Here is a 20,575-nt window from a genome sequence, read left to right as displayed (position 1 = left end):
TTCTTCTGGATTTCCTCCAGGGAAATGTCCCTTTTGGGTGGATTGGTGACGCAGTGGGTCGCGTCGGACACTGGTGAGGACGGCTTGAGGATGACCTCGAAAGCCTGACCTGAGGCCCGCTTGTTGATGGGCTTGATGTCCAGGTCTGTGGGTTTAATGAAAAAAAAAACCCACAAAGAAGATTAGGACGTTAGTCCAGCAGTGCAACGTCTTATCTCATCAGTAATACTGTATTTTCCGGACTATAAGCCGCACCCACTAAATTAAAATAAACAAATAATGTTTTTCATATATTAGGTGCACCAGACTATAAGCTGCAGATATATACCAGTACATTGTGAAATGAGATATTTACATAGAAATATTTTAAATGTTTATTTACATACCTTAATTGTTCTTAAAAATTCACAGAAAAATAATTGATGTCTTTATTCATCTTTTATGAGACAAATAAGATTTGTTCTTTTTTTAATAATAATAATGATGATTTAAGAATCATAATAATATCAAGACCTGCTCAGTGGCCTTGTGGTTAGAGTGTCCGCCTTGAGACTGGAAAGTTGTGAGTTCAAACCCCGGCCGAGTCATACCAAAGACTATACAAATGGGACTCAGCATCAAGGGTTGGAATTGGGGGTTAAATCACCAAAATGATTCCCGAGCGCGGCCACTGCTGCTGCTCACTGCTCCCCTCACCTCCCAGGGGGTGAACATGGGGATGGGTCAAATGCAGTGGGTAATTTCACCACACCAAGTGTGTGTGTGACTATCGTTGGGACTTTAACTTTAACTTAACTTTTTAATAAGGCTCAAGATGTTTTTCAGGATTCTTTTTCCTTGTCTTTTGTAAACACTTAGTTTGAACAGTTCCTCAAAGTGGATCATTTCAGTACATTGTTTGATTTCTTTGCTTAATCCATTCCATAATTTAGCCGTTGGCAAAGAAAAATCCTTAGATTAGCCGCACCTTTGTATAAACCGCAGGGTTCAAAGCTTGGGAAAAAAGTAGCAGCTTATAGTCCGGAAAATAGGGTACTTTTAAATATAATAAAAGAGTCATTAAATACATTGCTATTTAAAAGAGTTATAGTGAATGAAAGGATAACAAGATGGCAGCTAACGTCGTCGACGCTCACCTTCAAAGTCACCCAGGGTGTTCTTGCGCATGTCGGGGTACAGACAGGAGCAGATAAGCGAGAAGACGGAAATCTCCTTCATCTTTTCCTTGTAGGCTGCCAGGACAAAAGAGGAAACGTTTGATGTGTTACCGTGTGTGTGTGTGTGTGTGTGTGTGTGTGTGTGTGTGTGTGTGTGTGTGTGTGTGTGTGTGTGTGTGTGTGTGTGTGTGTGTGTGTGTGTGTGTGTGTGTGTGTGTGTGTGTGTGTGTGTGTGTGTGTGTGTGTGTGTGTGTGTGTGTGTGTGTGTGTGCTAGCCAGGATGATAAAATATCATTAACCCACTTTCCTCTTCGCGGGTGCGCTTTGATGTAAACACTTCCTGGGGAATATTCATCATCATCCTCATCAAACCTGCTGTTTTTTTACTGTTGTCATTTTGCCGGCTTCGTCTCCCCCCAACAATAAAGTCTTTGGTCTTTCCATTGGGGACTTCGTGCATGTCATTTGCATTTCATTTTCTGGTATTATATATTCACGGGAACGAACCACAGCCCCTTTTTCTGCCTCTCTGCTGTTGTGTTGCACAAATATCAGTTCTCCGAATGTGTTTATCTTCCATGTCTCTTAAAGGCATTACTTCATTGCCATCATCATGCAGAACGTCCACACTGCCGTCTAAGTATGCAGTAATACAATTAATTCTTTATTAATTTATTCTATCTGATGACACTGGGGATAGGTTGATTTGCAACACTAAAATTGGCCCTAGTGTGTGAATGTGAGTCTGAATGTTGTCTGTCTATCTGTGTTGGCCCTGCGATGAGGTGGCGACTTGTCCAGGGTGTACCGCGCCTTCCGCCCAAATGCAGCTGAGATAGGCTCCAGCACCCCCCGCGACCCCGAACGGGACAAGCGGTAGAAAATGGATGGATGGATGGACACCAATTGTATTCATAACACAACGCTAAGATGTGGAGGTAAAATGCAGATTAACATATAGTCATTTGAATTGGATTACTTTTAGCACAACACAATTGTAAATACTGTGTACTCTTTTTGGTGTGTACTATCTGTTACTATACTCTATTGTTTTCCATTAAGTCTATCCTATCCTGTTGTTATTTTTATTTTATTTCCTTCATTTCAATACTGTTCTTTAAATTCACGTTTTGTCTTGTTCATGCTGCATATATGTTTTAACTGTGGTATTTTTCAGATGGCGGATGAATCAAATCTATCCTATCCTTAAGTGGTCTCCTGCATCCTTCAGTTTTCAAGACTTTGGACGAAAAGACTTGGGACATGTTCTGAGGTAGACATTTAGGACATTTACAAAGAATATAATGCTCAATTTTGTCAATGTTTAGTACAGCGCTTCCAGTTTATTCTCTTGCATCATACTGAGCGGTGCTGTGTTACCTTACTAAGCTGAATTTTTATTTTTTGTTCTGATTTTAGATTTTTCAAAAAAATAAAACAAAACTGGTGGCTTTGAATTACCGTACCTGTAGGTTTGTCCCAACTTTTTCCACTTCTGATACCTTGAGCCTTGAATATTGGCCGATGTTGATATTGATCCACGACAAAATCAGCATGAATCGTACATGTTTGTATTATTTTGTCTTGGGGAATGTTAGAAAATGTTGGATCAAGTGAAGCTACTCAAACAGAGAACAGCCGTAGCTATAAATAAAACACTAAGCTATTTATTATGAACATACTTGCCAACCTTGAGACCTCCGAATTCGGGAGATGGGGGAGGGGGGGTTTATATATATAAATAATCCGTTCATGAATGAGTATATCCGTTCGGCCACCGTGTTCAATGGAGAAGTCTGATCTACAAAATATGCAGGCAGCATACCCCTTCCCCTTCGAGCTGTCCTGGATGAACTGAAATAATTTTTTCCAATCATTTTGGAACTTGCAAGCGTACTTCTTCTTCTTACTCGTCGTCGCCATGTCTCTTCTTCGTCTCTGTTATGTTTTTGGACATTACTACTTGCCGTAGTTTTGAAGCAATGCATGATGGGAATCCGGATGTTGTGTGTCAGTGTATTAACGTGCCGGCTGGAATAAACACACGCTGAGAAATAGCTCCGTGCCTGCCCACTTAATGGGTTAAACATAAACCTATGGATAACTGAGACATATATAATAGTCTCCTTTTCAGGTGAGAGAGGACGCTAAAGGCAGTGCCTTTAAGGCACGCCCCCAATATTGTTGTTCGGGTGGAAATCGGGAGAATGGTTGTCCCGGGAGATTTTTGGGAGGGGCACTGAAATTCGTGAGTCTCCCGGGAAAATCGTGAGGGTTGGCAAGTATGAATAATGAACTGTCTGGAATGGACTAATGCTGTCTTCAGTGACCAAAATAACTCATTAAGTTGAATGATGCGGACATGTTTGTTACTGGATACTTTCTAAAACGCTAAAACGATTTTGTATCTGTAAGTATTATGCAATTATAATCATCTGATACTTATTTAGAGGTGACAAATATTGCAATATTGTTCAATTAAAGCAGTTCTTTTCAATTAGTGGGGCAGGCCCCAGGGGGTGCGATGCGATGACAGGGGTGGTGTGTGGGACCCCGGGAGCCTGCTTTATCAGTATCCTACTTCAAACCCCGCTACAATGTTGCACATTCTAAACGTGAATCCTGATTTTCTCATTTTGATTTAAAAAAAAATCCGTACACATTGCTCTATTCGCAGTCCAGTTTTGCACAAATGCGCGATTTAACCCGATACTTATCGTATGTAGACACCCTACCAAAAATGTGCCCTTGCCACACTTTGGACACTCCTCAACTAAAGGTTACACACAATAAGTTACCGTCTTTGCACTTGGCAAAAAAAAGTGCTTCGCCTACATTTTTAAGCAACTTGCCAACTTTCATTCCTTGTTTTTTGGCACCCGTTGCACTTCAGCTCGTAAGCACAGCGGCATTGCCCTGCAGGAAGTGTTAACTCAAGAACTCCAGCAATGAGATCGCTTTCGCGCGGCGCAGACAGGCAGACGCCACACGGTAATGCGATCATTCCGTGCATGCTAGTCTCTCAAGACCTTGATAGATAGAAGCTCTCCGCCTCCCTGAGGAGAAACAGGAGGATGGAAGTGGAGGAAAGGTTGTGGGTGCCAGCGACCCAGCAAACACCCAATGGACCCTCAAGCCTTCATGTAAGACCCTCAAGACATCCCAATGGCTCCACCTCACTGTACACTGACAATTCGCTGATCATGCTATTTTATTGGCTTCACGCAAAAGGCCAGTCACGCGGTGTAAGGTAATTTGGGTTAAGTGCTTGTAACGGCGCTGATTGACAGCTTCTACTGCGGCGAGGATGAACTGACAGTTTCGATTGCTTCCGAGCGAGGAGGAGGAAAATGGAGTCCATTACCAATGCATCGCTGCAAATTTAATTTCACCCTTTATAACGTGCAAGATGACTTCTCCACTTCTCGCCGTCTCTCTCTCGTTATAGTCTGAAAATTCAAACTGTACTTTCTTTGTGCTGCAGTGCATCTGTAAAATATTCACAGCACTTCACTTTTACACATTCGGTTTGGAATACATTCATTTTTGTGCAATGCAGCAATGTACAGGGACACCGTGGATGAAAACCAACCTGATGGCGCTTGAGAGGTGCCAGAAAGAGGAATGAGCCAAACTGCCCAAAGATAGGTGTGCCAACCTTGTGGCATCGTATTCAAAAATACTTGAGGCTGTAATTGCTGCCAAAAAACAGTATTTGTTGTATTTTGTCACGTGACTTGTTCACGGAAGTGAAAACAAGTGGTGGTCAACCAAGCCAAGATTGCTGTTGTGCAGCAAGCAGTAAACTCTCTGAGTACGCAAGGGGCCATATATCTTCCTGCAAAAAGCAGATACGAGCAAAAAATATAACTATGCAAAGGAGTAGATCCCTATTCTTTATCAAAAAATGATGTGTCGAGTGATATCAAGGATTATTCATCCGTGGACTTCCCAGATGTATCGAATTATCTTTCGCTCCAGATGCCATTAAACACGACGAAACAGATAACATCTTGAAAAATCTTAGAGGCCTACAACTTCTTTGAGTGTGGCTGAGTCAAGGAAATTGTTATCATAACTCTCCCGGACAGTGTAAATATGGATAATTTTTGCTCGAGTAAGGTTGCGTTTCATGATTAAAATTTGCGTATTGCGAGGACTCGTCCATGTGAACAAACTATGACGATATAGCACCCGACAGCTGACACCAGTGACTGCATATCCATGTAACAAACTAACAATTAACATATGTACTCTGACACGTTTGTGTACAAAATAAGCAACTGGGAGACGTAGAAGTACCTTTCCTGACAGAGCATTGACCCTGACTTTCTAGTTTCTGTTTGTTAAAAATGTAAATATAACTAATATCAAGATAATATTTCAGTGGGAAATACTAAACATCTAAAGTATATTAGACTTAGACTTAGACTTCCTTTTTATTGTCATTCAAATTTGAACTTTACAGTACAGATAAGAACGAAATTTCGTTGCATTAGCTCATTGTAGTGCAGGATAAAAAAAGCAATAAGGTACAGATATAAATAAATAAATAGGTTACTGTACAGATAAATATATTGCACTTTTTCATATGCATCCGCGTTTATGGATGTATGTTATATTGTCTTTTTTATTCCAGCGAGTTAATCCATTTTGGGGGGAGTTGAGGGGATAATTATGATGCGTTCAAGAGTCTTACGGCCTGAGGGAAGAAGCTGTTACAGAACCTGGAGGTTCTGCTTCGGAGGCTGCGGAACCTCTTTCTAGAGTCAAAAATATAAAACAAACTTTTAACAAAGTGATCACTTGTGCGTTCTTCGACTCAGCTGCTTCCTTGGACTGGAGTGGGTGTCACTTTTCTTGTCGTCTTTCCAAAAATCTCGCACTCTTCCGCCCTTCTTGATTACCTCTTGAGGAACTCTGAAGAAACGTTTATGCTTTTCGTGATTTGAAGTGTTTGTACACCTGAAAACAGCGCAAACATAGGGCATTTTTCTTCGAGAAAGGATAAATTATGCTGCTCTTACCCTCCCTCCCGCTTAACCACCACTCATATTTAATGAGCCGGACGTGACGTCATTTAAATCCAAGCAATTGCTGTGAACACTTATGTACATGTAATTTATATATATATTTTTTTTATAAATTTGTAAAATTAAAAAACTAACTGTTCACATTGCCATTATTGGATATTGTGTGTAGAATGTTAAGGACACAAATGCATTTATTCACTTTTGGAATGATTAAATACCCTCAAGAACATTTAGCCCCTGGCTAAATTGGGGCCCTATGTAGACATTTGATGCATGTTTTGTAGAAACATGGGAAATAAATTGTTCAATAATACATTTTTGTGTGTAAAAAGAACACATTTACAAACTTTCCTAACACAACTCCAATTGTGGACCAAATTCAGTAAGACTGCCTAAAAGCCCAGCACTAATGCTGCACGCCACTGGGTACAGTGAGCATGTTGAGGTAAATGTGCCACTTTGTTTTTTAACAGTGACAGAGCAGGAAGAGGCTAGGAATAGAAAAAAAATGTGTTTACATTTTATATAAAGCGCCCTGGCCATTAATAATTAGCATTTTACATGTGCTTATTCTCACAAATGGGGACTCGTCAGATCTTGGGGGGCCCTACGCATAGCGTGTGATCTTTGTATTGTGAGGGGCGATGGAGTGACACATCTTCAGTTGTTTATCTTCTCTATCTAACCATCTGTAGGGAGTGTTTATGTGCTGGTGATGGATGGTGTTACCAGTACATCAAATATGTGCAATATTCAAATGTGACACCTGTGCCTTTCTGTGTTTCTCATCTACATATTTCTATATTAGTGCTTTAATTACTTATTCGTCTTATGATTTTCCGGTGCTCCTGAAGGATTGATTTTGATTGACTTTACCTTGTTGTCTTTCTGGCCAGAGGTGTAACTCATTACTTTTTAAGGAGTATTGTATGTAAACACATAACAGGCACCGAGGTACCCCAAGCCCACCAGCGAGCTTAGCACAGCCAAGCAACAACGGAGCTAATTTACCCAAAAACAGACTACACATTAAGGGTGCTCAAAAAATCCCATCTAAATCGCAATTTTTATTCATTTTTTATCCTAAATCAAGTCAATTTTTTTTTTTTAATTATTTTTAAAAAAAAATAAAAACATTAATTCTTTAATTAGTTTTTATTTATTTATTGTTTTAATAAAAAAAAAAAACATTTTGTCCGTGCTTACTTTCTGTGCATACAGTATATCTGTACATCATATGTCAGGAGCCAAGAGGAGCTTTTGTAACCTGTTTTGAAAAGGTTTTATTATCATTTTTATACCTAATAATAAAATGCGAGAATTGTGTTGAATTGAAAATTGATTCTGAATCAAATCATCATCCTAAGAATCCATAATGCATCGTGAGTTGTTGTAATATTTACATCCCTACAGCACATTGACAGCTCAATTATGCAGCTTCTCATATTAAAATAACTTAAAGAGTAGATTTGTGCACTAATGATAACATTTCACCATGTATTTAGTGTCATTGGATTGTGAAGAAATAATGGTTTAAGAATTATTTGTATTATTATTTCAGAAGCAAAGATTCACTCATTGAAAACATAAAAAAGGGAAACGGTAATAAATGCAATAATAATAAATAATAAAATTGTTTTCTTCATCCCTGACGACATATGTTAGTCGTTCTAGTTCGATGCAATTACACAGTTCCTAGAAGAAGGAGGAAACACTACTTTTACTCCATTCCATCATCATATTTATTTATTTCTATTGCTTACTGTTAAATTGTCAGAGAGACTCCAACATAAGCACTTGTGACAATTGACTCTATTGACTCATCAACCATTCATACTGTGATAGTGGAAACCTTGTATTAATACTTTGTTCTATCTATCTATGGTTGTGGGTGTATTATGTCATTGTTTTTAATGTGTGACTTTTCAAATTGCAAATATTTAAAGATTTTTTTTTTTAGAAATTAGATACTTCTGCCATAAATTAAAAGAGAGCGAGGTTTTATCTTGACAGGGTTCCCTTATCTTTTATACACATTTTTTATTCCACAATCTAAATCCTCCATCTGTATTGCCAGTAAGACAACATGTGTTGCCTCAAACAGTATTGTGAGATTGTCTTGTGTTTGCCAAATCAAGGTAGTATTTTTAAGAAAATTATCTTCTTTTCCTCAACACTACTGTCTGAATAGTAAATATAGAAATTTAGTAACAAACCCTGAAGTGGGCTTTTAAAGGTGATGTCAACTGTGCAGCCAGATAGTAACATCTGAGATTGGGAAGTGTTTGAAGTCGTCACCGATCACAGGGCAAGTACAATAATTTTACACGGACTCTGGCTAAATTCACAAAATCCGTTATCATGAAATGGTACTTTAGGTATTTGTAGTAGCGAAGGAAGGGTTTGAAAATAACATAAAAACTTTGATAAAATCAGTTTATATTTCTAATCCTTAATATACTGCAAGTAATAGTCAAGACCATCAATCCAACATTTCAATTGTTTTGTTGTGCATTTTGGAGTTACTTTAATGCAGAGGTATGTAAAACCTTCAATTGTTGTAGTAAAGGGACGAGTGACTACGGTGTTATTTAAAGGGGGCCTATTGTACAAAACCAACTTTTCTTACCGGTTGGTGCCTGTTTTTTGTGCATTTCGGATCCCCATAAATCCAAAAATGTAAAAGTAAACCACGGAGTCATGGCGGCGACATTTATAAAACAATCTTGCCTTCTTCCGAACTTTCTCCCACAAGCCATTTAGAATTTGAGACTTTAGTGACATATTTTGCCTAAGTTGCATTTAAATAAATTAAATCATGATTATTTTATGATGATTTATTTTTTATTCATGATATTATTTGCCTTCTTGTCATCTTATATATCCGTAAAGCATTTTAAACTGCCTTACGTACAGGTTGCCCTCGCTTCCCAGCAGGCACAAGACATTGATACAACATTGATTATACATATATATTTTTGAAACTGACTTTGAAACAACATTGCAAAATAATTGTATTTGTAAATTAAGACACAGTTGATGTATAACGTTGGATCCGCGTTGTTGGTTGAAAAATGATCAAATTTCAATGGTCAAATCAATGTCTCAAACTGACATTGAATAAATGTCGTCAAAAACCATGTTGTTTCAACATGGTTTTTGTGTTGTAAAATATTGGTTGGGAAATGACCATAATTCAAAGACCAAATCAACGTCAGAACCCAACATTGATTAAACATTGTCAAAAAGCATGTTGTTACATCGTTAGGTTTGAGTTGCTCAACGTCAGGACCTAATTCAAAAAGTTCTCAACGTTGTTTTAATGTCTTGTGCCTGCTGGGTTATTAACACATTACAATGGGACTGTGAATGTAGTTTGTTGTTCCAACAAGTTGGCATCGTAACTCTGCTTGAACACGCCTGGGGCCTCATGTACAAAGATGTGCGTGGCTCTACTACGCACATCAAATCTAGAAAATGGCGTACGCGGCACGCCAGTAAAAATCCAGATGATCCAAAAGTGTTGCACAAACAAATCCGAGCACGATTCTTTGTTCCATCGCAATTTACTCAAAATTGACAACAGACGTGTGTGTGGCTTTGCACGCCCAGACCCTTATAAATATGCAAATCATACTAAAGGTAGCCATGTGACTGAGAACAGCATGCGCTGCTCAATGAGAACTCAGTTGCTGACTTGCTTCTTTCTACTGCTACGGAAAACAGCACACAGGCTAAAAGAAAAAAAAAAATAGTCGGACATCAGAAACAAAGAAAGTGAAGAAGAAGTTGGATGTACATCGCCAAAATAGACACACGTTTGAAAAGATAATCGCTGCAACTGTCCCCTTAGCTCGCTACAACTGTGTCCGTCCCGAGATACAAAAGACTTTGACTCTTGTTTGATTACTCAATGTATTATTACAATATACAAGCGAGGACTGTCGCAGACGTAGAGTATGTGACAGAATCGGCCCAGCAGTCTCGTGTGCCACCACCCACTTCTGCTGCTGCCCGCTGGAGTCACAGGAAGACATTGTGGCGAAATGATCATCGAGATCAGTGGTTCTCAAACTTTTTTCACCAAGTATCACCTCAGAAAACATTTCGCTCTGCAAATACAACCATAATGACCAACATTAAAATACCGTAGCGTAGTAGGTCCAACTATTCATTAAAAACAATGCGGAGGTTTTATTTAAGTACATTTAATATTTTTGGCCACTGTAACATCATTACACGCAGTTTTAACTGTTTGAATATTGGAAAATAAAAATGATCAAGTCATTCTTTGATGTACCACAAGATGAAGCCGGCGTCCCGCCAGTTCCACAGCTTGACAATCACTGACCTAGATAAATGAACATACTGTACGTACTGTATATGTGTATATATGTGTATATATATATGTATATGTGTATATATATATGTATATGTGTATATATATATATATATATATATATATATATATATATATATATATATATATATATATATATATATATATATATATATATATATATATATATATATATATATGTACATACAGTATGTCCTCACAAATAGTAATATTTAATTTAATGCTTAGCGAAAAAGTGAATTTTATGTCCTTGCCTCAATCTTTTTTACATTGTTAAAATCAAATGTGGCCGAGCCCAAATGTCGGGGTGGGGGAGTGGGGGTGGGAGAGGCGTAAATGTGCATATGTCTCTGATGGGCACATCAATCAGTCTGATGCGTAAAAGTTGGCACTTTTTAATGTGAACTGTTGCCCAGCATCACTTATGTGTGTAGCTAAAGTATGCACAGCCTGTATAAACGTGATTACGACAGCCATGAAGTTGCAGTGAGGCAGCGCACATTTCCACGTCCACGTCAGTTTTGATACATTTCCTCTTTGCTATGAAAAAGGGTGTACGGCAGGTTTTTGTGCGCAAGCAAGCTTTGTACATGAGGCCCCTGGTCTGCAAGTGAACGTGTTGCCAATTTAGCAACTTTGTAATTTAGACCCTCTCTATTATGTTTAAAAATTATGCTGGATTACATGTATAGGTTAATATGCTCTAATGAAGCCAAATTATCTTAAAATCTTGTTTGGATTATTTCCATGTAAACACTTAAGTACATTATCCTGCTGACATTCATTGTCTTTGTACCATAACTTTATTGATATTAAAATAACATTTATTATCATTCAACACTTAATACAAGATTCACAAACCTAAGTCTGCCACTGTACTTAAAAAAACAAAAAAATTCAGGTTATTCGTGTTTACAGTCACTTCTTCTTCGGGGGAGGCTCGGGTAGGCTGTATGCAGGCTACTTTACGCAGCTGCTGCCTCTTTGCGGGACTTGGGTACTGCACGTTACTGCCAGGAGCTTTTTCTTACCTCTCCCTTAGTTTTTCATGTTGTTTTGCTTACTTTTTGTCCATAAAATTTACAATAAACTGCATCATGGACATTTATGCAAATTTAACCATAACACCTTTTTTTAACTATGCAGTTTTTTTAATCTATGCAGCCTCAGAGTACATAGACATAATTTGTTGTGGGGACAGAGTGGACATGTCCCCTGCACTTTTTAATGTCCAAAAATAATACAACGCTATTAAATGGAGGTAAGTCAAACGCTTGTGCCAGGCGGAAAACCACTGCTCAGACTATAGCCTATCCATTTAGACTGCCCACAAGCTCAATGATTGGCTGTTTAGGGCTGCCTTCTTGTCAGCTGACCAATCAGTGGTCAGACACGAGTAAGAGCAAGTCATGAGCATTCACAGAAGAGAGATATCTACGATAGATATGATTTTAAAATGGTTGCTGTGTTGCTTTAAACCTGGTGAGTAAGATCATAAAGTTTTTCAAACACTTCTTTTTTAATATTATGTGTGTAGTTTACAGTAGGTTATATCGGATCAGGAAGAAAGCAGGTTAGAGGGACCATCTGGAATTTTTGTTTTAACTATACGTGCACGTAAGACATAGCTTGTAAAATGTCAATTAATTACTTTATATGAAATCTAATCACAAACCTAGTTGCCTCACCTGTCGCATATATATGTACACATATATGTATGTACTTATGTATATATACTTTTATATATATTTTACATATATTCATAAATGTATGTATGTGTGTGTGTGTATATATATGTGTATATAAACACAACCGTTTAAAAGTTTGGGGTCACATTGAAATGTCCTTATTTTTGAAGGAAAAGCACTGTACTTTTCAATGAAGATAACTTTAAACTAGTCTTAACTTTAAAGAAATACACTCTATACATTGCTAATGTGGTAAATGACTATTCTAGCTGCAAATGTCTGGTTTTTGGTGCAATATCTACATAGGTGTATAGAGGCCCATTTCCAGCAACTATCACTCCAGTGTTCTACTGGTACAATGTGTTTGCTTATTGGCTCAGAAGGCTAATTGATGATTAGAAAACCCTTTTGCAATCATGTTCACACATCTGAAAACAGTTTAGCTCGTTACAGAAGCTACAAAACTGACCTTCCTTTGAGCAGATTGAGTTTCTGGAGCATCACATTTGTGGGGTCAATTAAACGCTCAAAATGGCCAGAAAAAGAGAACTTTCATCTGAAACTCAACAGTCTATTCTTGTTCTTAGAAATGAAGGCTATTCCACAAAATTGTTTGGGTGACCCCAAACTTTTACATATACACTATGTAGTGTATATATATATATATATATATATATATATATATATATATATATATATATATATATATATATATATATATATATATATATATATATATATATATATATATGTATGTATGTATGTATGTATGTATGTATGTATGTATACATATATATGTATATATATGTATGTATACATATATATGTATATATATGTGTATGTATGTATATATGTATATATAATTTTAATTGTGGATAGCGCACAATTGTTTACTCATTTAAAATGCATCTAAATAAATTGAGTTTTGAGTCAAATATTATTAAAATTGTGTTTGACAAAAAAACCAAAAAGGACAAAAAGAAAAAAATCTTCAAACCACGCCCTCTGTATTCAAGCCAATTGTATCCCCCAACTTCTGAAATCCAAATTTCGTCTCAGTCTTTGTATGATGTTCATTTTAATTTCTACGTTTAAAAACACATTTCCTCTGTATTTTACCTTTACCTTGCTAGCAAGTCCAGCGATATCCAAAGTGCGGCCCGATGTCCATTTGTGGCCTGCAGCTTTTACCTTTTAATAGGCATATGGTTAATACTCTTATTTTGTTATGAGTAAAAGTGAAAACATTACTATTACCGGTAGTTTTGTCACCAGTGACACAAAAAGTCGTATTTACTTTTTTGCCTGATATTTCTTGGCCTACATTGGGTTAATAAATAAGAGGTTAACATTTGTCTGTGGAAAAAGTTTAGACACGCCTGAGCTTGCCCTCTTGAATATGTTAACCATGTAGATAAAATGTCGATGAATACAGGACATCAATACACTTGTCGGGGGTCGAGGATGGGCGATGAGCGATGCCACCATTGCCTTCTCTCCTCCCGGGCCTCTTTAAGTTGCGACCACACTTCCTGTTTCAATCCATCACCTGGACCCCAACAGAACATCGATAACTCTCTACCTCCGTCCCTCCTTCCTTGCTTCTTCTGCTGATGGATGCACTCCCGTCCTCTCCTTCTTCACGCAACACCTCCTGAGAGCTTCAAGTCAAGCGTCAGCATAAAGCACCACACCTCCCTTTTTTGCTCTCTTTTTACAGGGAATTGTTTTTCCCCCCCTTGTTATTTGCGTTTCTTTGTGGGCGTGTTATTAAGGCAACAATGATGAAGGTGGAGACAGATGAAGGGCAGCCACACCCTTAACTGGTAATGATGTGTGTCTATATCGCTGATGTCACCTCCTCCTCTGTTTTTAAAGAGAAATAGTCATCCCAGCATGTAAATGGGCGTGTGCGCCATTGATTAGTGCACAAAATGCAAGGCTGCGGCTGTACGACAGAAAATTACCAAGAGGGGATGTTGGGGTTTTTTGTGTTTTTTTAAGGGGGTGCCCCAGCTGCATGACCACACCTAATTGGATATGACATGACAGGGAAAAGCTTTTAGAGGCCTCAGGTGTCAGATGTGGTTTATTAAGGAAGATGAGTGCCTCACTTGCTGGTGTATAAAATCTGGGGGAAAAAAAGAGTGGAATAATGGATATCGGCCACGGAAGGAGGGAACAAATAAATATATCAACGGCCAAGGCTTTGTCGCCGGTGTCCCTGGACGCAGACGCCCTCGTTGCTGTCTGTCTGCACCCGCCCGCCTTCAATCAAGTGTTTCTTTGACCAGAAAGCAAACCAGACTGTCCTGACTACTTTTTGAAGTAAACCCCCTCCCCTTTTTCAGTAAAAAAAAAAAAATCCAGACTCATTACAGTGCTAATAGCTTCTTTCGGATGCCAAAACACTAAATCAAGGCCTACCCTTGAATTTTTGGCATTATATCATCTTTTTTTGCCACTGGTATGCTGCAAAAATAGGATGCTCTCACCCTCCTGCCCATCCACGCACAATAGAAGTCACCCTCTAAAAAGCATACCGCAACATAAAAAAAAAGGGACAGTTTTTCACAGTGTCATTATAGAAAGGCTCGGCAGGCCGTTAGGGAGGCGCCGGGGTGGGGGGGTGCTGCGAAGGGGGGCACCGGCGACATTGGGTGGGGTCGCTGGCTCTGCATTATGCTGCGCGGCCGTGACTCAGGCAATAAAGGGCAGGCAGGTGGTACAAAGGCTCAATGCTCCCAAATTAGGGACAAATAATACATTGAATTCGAAGCAATCATCTTTGCTTTAAGGCCAATTATATCATGATGGGTCATTGATGTGAAAACCTTGCTCTTTTTAAACCAATGTTAGAGGTTGCACAAAAAGATGTCAATAATAACATAAAGCAATGGGTGCAGATTGCGCAATAGAAGCCCTCATGCAGAGCAGTTTGGCCGCTCCCACTCATCAAGCCCTCAGCATCCTTTTGTGCTACATGGGTGTCGCCGCTCGCTCCCACAGCATCAAACCACCTTCAGTAACAACAAGAAGACAAAAGAATCCAAAATCCTTACCAATTGCAGTCTTGGCCATTTCTGCGGTGTTGAGCGGAGGAGAGCCGACGCGCTGGATGCTCTTTTCCAGAGATGGGAGGACTGCTGCTTGCTAAGGCACTGAGTCAGCAGAGAAGAAGGGCTGCCGGTGCGCCTGCTGGTCCGTTATGAGCGCTGTCAAGGAAGTAGGCGGCTGAGGGTGCAGCCCTGGCCTTCAAAATAAAAGCACACACTTCCTTCACTTTAAGGTAAGTCATCCTATGCGAGTGAGGTATACCTTTTATAAGATGTTGTAGGTTTTGTAGCACATCTGCCCTATGGTGCGGGTTTGAATCCCTTTGTTTGCATGTGCATGTTGGTGACCAGTCCGAACACAGCTGGTGTAGGCTCCAGCTCAGCCTTCACCCTAGAGAACAACATAAAAGGTGACTGTACGACCGCATGTTGTGTAAACATCGCTCCCCAAAGCTACAAGAGCTGTGCTGGACAATGAGTTGACAGTCCAGGGCTTATAGCTCATTGGCTTGCGCTGCTCACCTTTACTCTAAACTGGCGTGTACAGAACTGGACTGTGCGCCATGACCAGTGTTACAAATACACGGATATTTATTATTACATTGTGTACTTAATGAATTGATCTGAGCAACGTGGCATTTGTTAAATAGCAATTTCTTCTGATCGTTATTGCGTCAAAGTTAGATACAAGTGCAGTGGGATGAACAATACTGTATCCGATACCAAATCAGTTCATTTATTTATTTCATTCATAAAAAATCAAACAGAGGAATAAAATGAAAATCCAACATTAAAGTAAAATATGAATGAAAAGGAGCAGAAAGAAGTTCCATCCATCCATTTTCTACCGCTTGTCCCTTTTTTGGAGGGTTGCGGGGGAGTGCTGGAGCCTATCTCAGCTGCATTCGGGCGTAAGGCGGAGTACACCCTGGACAAGTCTCCACCTCATCGCAGGGCCAACACAGATAGACAGACAACATTCACACTCACATTCACACACTAGGGCCAATTTAGTGTTGTCAATCAACCTATCCCCAGGTGCATTGTAAAAACTTATAATATCTGCCTCCTATTTTCACAAATACTACAATTGACTTTCAATGAATACCAAGTAAATACAGGAATATTATCGCCAATACTGATCTTGATATTTTTACATTAAACGTCATGATCGTTAAATAATTTTTTGAATTTACCTCGAGTTAGATGATTATGAAAACACAGGAAAATGTGTTCTGCAAATACCTACACAAATCTTTATATTACTAAATACAACAATCTAAAACAATGTATCCGTAAATAAATAATCCCTTATTCAATTTTACTAAACACAATTGTAGTAAAACAGGGGTGGACGATACTGTGAATCGTAGTATTGATGCAAAACCAAGTAAATGGGCTAGTCTCGCCAATATCAATACACATACATATACCTTTAAATGTCATGAGCATTGAATAATTTTGTAAATTTACCTCTCGTTTAGGGATCCTTGGGGACCGCATTGGGCTAAATAAATTTGGCCGGGAGCCGTAAGCAGACTGCATGTAAAGTAACAATATATAAATATGTAAACACACGTATATAGCCTATGTGTACATATATTAATATAATATTATATAAATATATAATATAATGAATATATATGAAGTATATACATACAAACTATATATATATATATATATATATATATATATATATATATATATATATATATATATATATATATATATATATATATATATATATATATATATATATATATATATATATATATGTATATATATGTATGTATATATATATATATGTATGTATATATATATATATATGTATGTATATATATATATATATATATATATATATATATATATATATATATATATATATATATATATATATATATATATATATATATATATATATATATATGTATATATATATATATATATATATATATATGTATATATACATCAGGGGTCCCCAAACTTTTTGACTCGGGGGACACTTATTTGTTTGTGATAGAGAGATTGGAGCACATACTTGTTTGTCACAAAAAACATTCATAAAGTTTGGTTCTTTTATGAATTTATTATAGGTCTACTGAAAATATGACCAAATTTGCTGGGTCAAAAGTATACATACAGCAACATACATGATCAATTTTGGTGATGTAGAAAAGTTAAAATCAAATCAAATTAGCTTCATTGCATGGCCTCTTAACTTCATGTGAGTGATTATGATTGACGACACCTTCTCTGAGCCCATTTAAATAGGGCTCATGTGATGCAGTCATTAGACTTGGTTACAAACGCGACAATGGGAAAGTCAAAGGAACTCAGCCCAGATCTGGAAAAACAAATCATTGACTTGAACAAGTCAGGAAAGTCACTTGGAGCCATTTCAAAGCAGCTTAAGGTCCCAAGAGCAACTGTGCAGACAATTGTTCGTAAGTATAAAGTGCATGGCACACAGATCACTGTCACGATCAGGAAGAAAACGCAAGCTATCACCTGCTGCTGAGAGAAAATTGGTCAGGATGATCAAGAGTCAACCGAGAACCACCAAAAAGCAGTTCTGCTATGAATTGGAAGCTGCTGGAACACAGGTGTCAGTTTCCACAGTCAAGCGTGTTTTGCATCGCCATGGACTGAGAGGCTACCATGCAAGAAGGAAGCCCTTGCTCCAGAAGCGACACCATAAGGCTCGTCTAAAGTTTGCTGCTGATCTCATGGACAAAGATCTTCTGGAGGAAAGTTCCGTCGTCAGATGAAACAAAAATTGAGCTGTTTGGCCACAATACCCAGCAATATGTTTGGAGGAGAAAGGGTGAGGCCTTTAATCCCAAAATTTGGGCTATAATACCCAGCAATATGTTTTTTCTGGAGGAGAAAAGGGATCCCAGGAACACCTTCCCTACCGTCAAGCATGGTGGTGGTAGTATTATGCTTTGGGCCTGTTTTGCTGCCATTACCGTCAAGCATGGTGGTGGTAGTATTATGCTCTGGGCCTGTTTTGCTGCCAATGGAACTGGTGCTTTACAGAGAGTAAATGGGACAATGAAAAAGGACAACCTAAAATCATCAGCCCAGAGGTTGGGTCTTGGGCGCAGTTGGGTGTTCCAACAGGACAATAACCCCAAACACGCGTCAAAAGTGGTAAAGGAATGGCTATATCAGGCCAGAATTAAGGTTTTAGAATGGCCTTCCCAAAGTTCTGACTTAAACCCCATTGAGAACATGTGGACAATGCTGAAGAAACAAGTCCATGTCAGAAAACCAACAAATTTAGCTGAACTGCACCAATTTTGTCAAGAGGAGTGGTGAAAAATTCAACCAGAAGCTTGTGGATGGCTACTAAAAGCGCCTTATTGCAGTGAAACTAGCCAAGGAACATGTAACCAAATATTAACATTGCTGTATGTATACTTTTGACCCAGCAGATTTGGTCACATTTTCAGTAGACCCATATTAAATTCATAAAAGAACCAAACTTCATGAATGTTTTTTGTGACAAACAAGTATGTGCTCCAATCACTCTATCACAAAAAAATAAGAGTTGTACAAATTATTGGAAACTCAAGACAGCCATGACATTATGTTTTTTACAAGAGTATGTAAACTTTTGACCACGACTGTATGTATATGTATATATTAGAGATGTCCGATAATATCGGACTGCCGATATTATCGGCCGATAAATGCTTTAAAATGTAATATCGGAAATTATCAGTATCGATTTCAAAAAGTAAAATTTATGACTTTTAAAAACGCAGCTGTGTACACGAACGTAGGGAGAAGTACAGAGCGCCAATTAACCTTAAAGGTACTGCCTTTGCGTGCCGGCCCAGTCATATTACATCTACGGCTTTTCACAATGCAAGGCATACTTGATCAACAGCCATATAGGTCACACTGACGGTGACAGTATAAACAACTTTAACACTGTTACAAATATGCGCCACACTGTGAACCCACACCAAACAAGAATGACAAACACATTTCGGGAGAACATCTGCACCGCAACATAACATAAACACAACAGAACAAATACCCAGAACCCCTTGCAGCACTAACTCTTCCGGGATGCTACAATATACACCCCCTTGTGTACAAATTGTGCTCTACTAATAAACTTGCCTTACCTTACACCAACTTCAGGTGTAGTGACAATTTTAAGGCAAAACCTCTGTATTGTATTATTTATTGCAACTTTGTGTGCTGCCTCATTCAGATCGAGTGACTGTGCAACAATGCTGATCACTTTTACGCAGCTGTTTTTAGATCTAACCGACGATCGCAATGATTCAAGATTGCATATTAATGTTGTACCAAATTGAAGAGGGAAGTTTGTCAAACATGTAAACAGTACAACATGCGGTAAAGTCCAAGGTAATCGACATATGTCAGCGTATTGACACAAGTGACATGCACACACAAATACACACACTTTGACACTTTTTTCGTCACACAGCAGAACGTTGATAGTGATGTAACAACAGGGACGTGCACATGATTATAGAGGGGCAGGGGCTCAAAGTCTGAAAAGGGCAGGAATTTTTTTTTTGGTCCTTTACACAATATGGAAATTAATGTAAAATTTAATTTGCTAATAGGAAGCTAACTACTTAGCTGTGTGTCCTTTGTAGGTAAAAGTGATTGCCATTTCTTTTGTGTCAACAAATTATGGTCATAATGAGTTAATTCACATTATCATAGGCTTGGAAGACATGAAAAGCAACAAAACACTGGTTTATTATTAGGCTATTTATTGTTAAAGATAAGCACTTTAATATTGAACATTGAACAGTGCAACATGAACTTTGAAAAAAAATACAAAAATAAATACCCAAATGGAAAAAACTTCAATGTGAAAATCTGTCCTTCTTCCCTTATCTTGATGAAAACACCATCAAGTTGTAACTTTTGGTCTATCTCACTTAATGCTCAGACTAAACAACTGAAACGCAATACAGGGCCAAACATATGGACCAGGGGCCAGTAGAGGGCTGTATCCTTTCTTTTTTTTGGCATTGTGCTGCAGGCATAATCAACATGAATCAAGTTTAAATACAGATGGCAATATTCCTAACAGATAACCTACATCTTATATCCCCAGAATGCTGAAATTATTATTATTATTAATAATTATTATTATTATTAATATTATTATTATCATTATCATTGTGCTTCTTATTATTATTGTTATTATTATCATTATTATTATTATTATTATTTTGTTAACCCACACAGTAATAGCAAAGTCACAATAACCTTATATCTAAAA

The 20,575-nt window shown here is 38.0% G+C and overlaps 1 protein-coding gene across 1 annotated transcript in view; it reads right to left on the bottom strand.

The window, feature by feature from the left end:
* stmn2b (stathmin 2b) overlaps nt 1-20,575 on the bottom strand; it is a 40,176-nt gene that overhangs the window by 9,033 nt on the left and 10,568 nt on the right. Inside the window, exons 2-5 of the mRNA XM_062056587.1 lie at nt 15,557-15,685; nt 15,301-15,515; nt 1,137-1,232; nt 1-145 (exon numbers count right to left, since the gene is read on the bottom strand). The exon at nt 1-145 is cut by the window's left edge and continues 28 nt beyond it. Coding sequence (XP_061912571.1) covers nt 1-145; nt 1,137-1,232; nt 15,301-15,319 — 260 coding nt within the window. The 5' untranslated portion in view covers nt 15,320-15,515; nt 15,557-15,685. The remainder of the gene's footprint in view (nt 146-1,136; nt 1,233-15,300; nt 15,516-15,556; nt 15,686-20,575) is intronic.

This window comes from Entelurus aequoreus, linkage group LG08, assembly GCF_033978785.1.
Source record: "Entelurus aequoreus isolate RoL-2023_Sb linkage group LG08, RoL_Eaeq_v1.1, whole genome shotgun sequence".
In the NCBI taxonomy this organism is placed as follows: Eukaryota; Metazoa; Chordata; class Actinopteri; order Syngnathiformes; family Syngnathidae; genus Entelurus; species Entelurus aequoreus.
The sequence above is the reverse complement of the archived record's forward strand: the minus strand, read 5'-3'. Positions and strand labels throughout refer to the sequence as shown.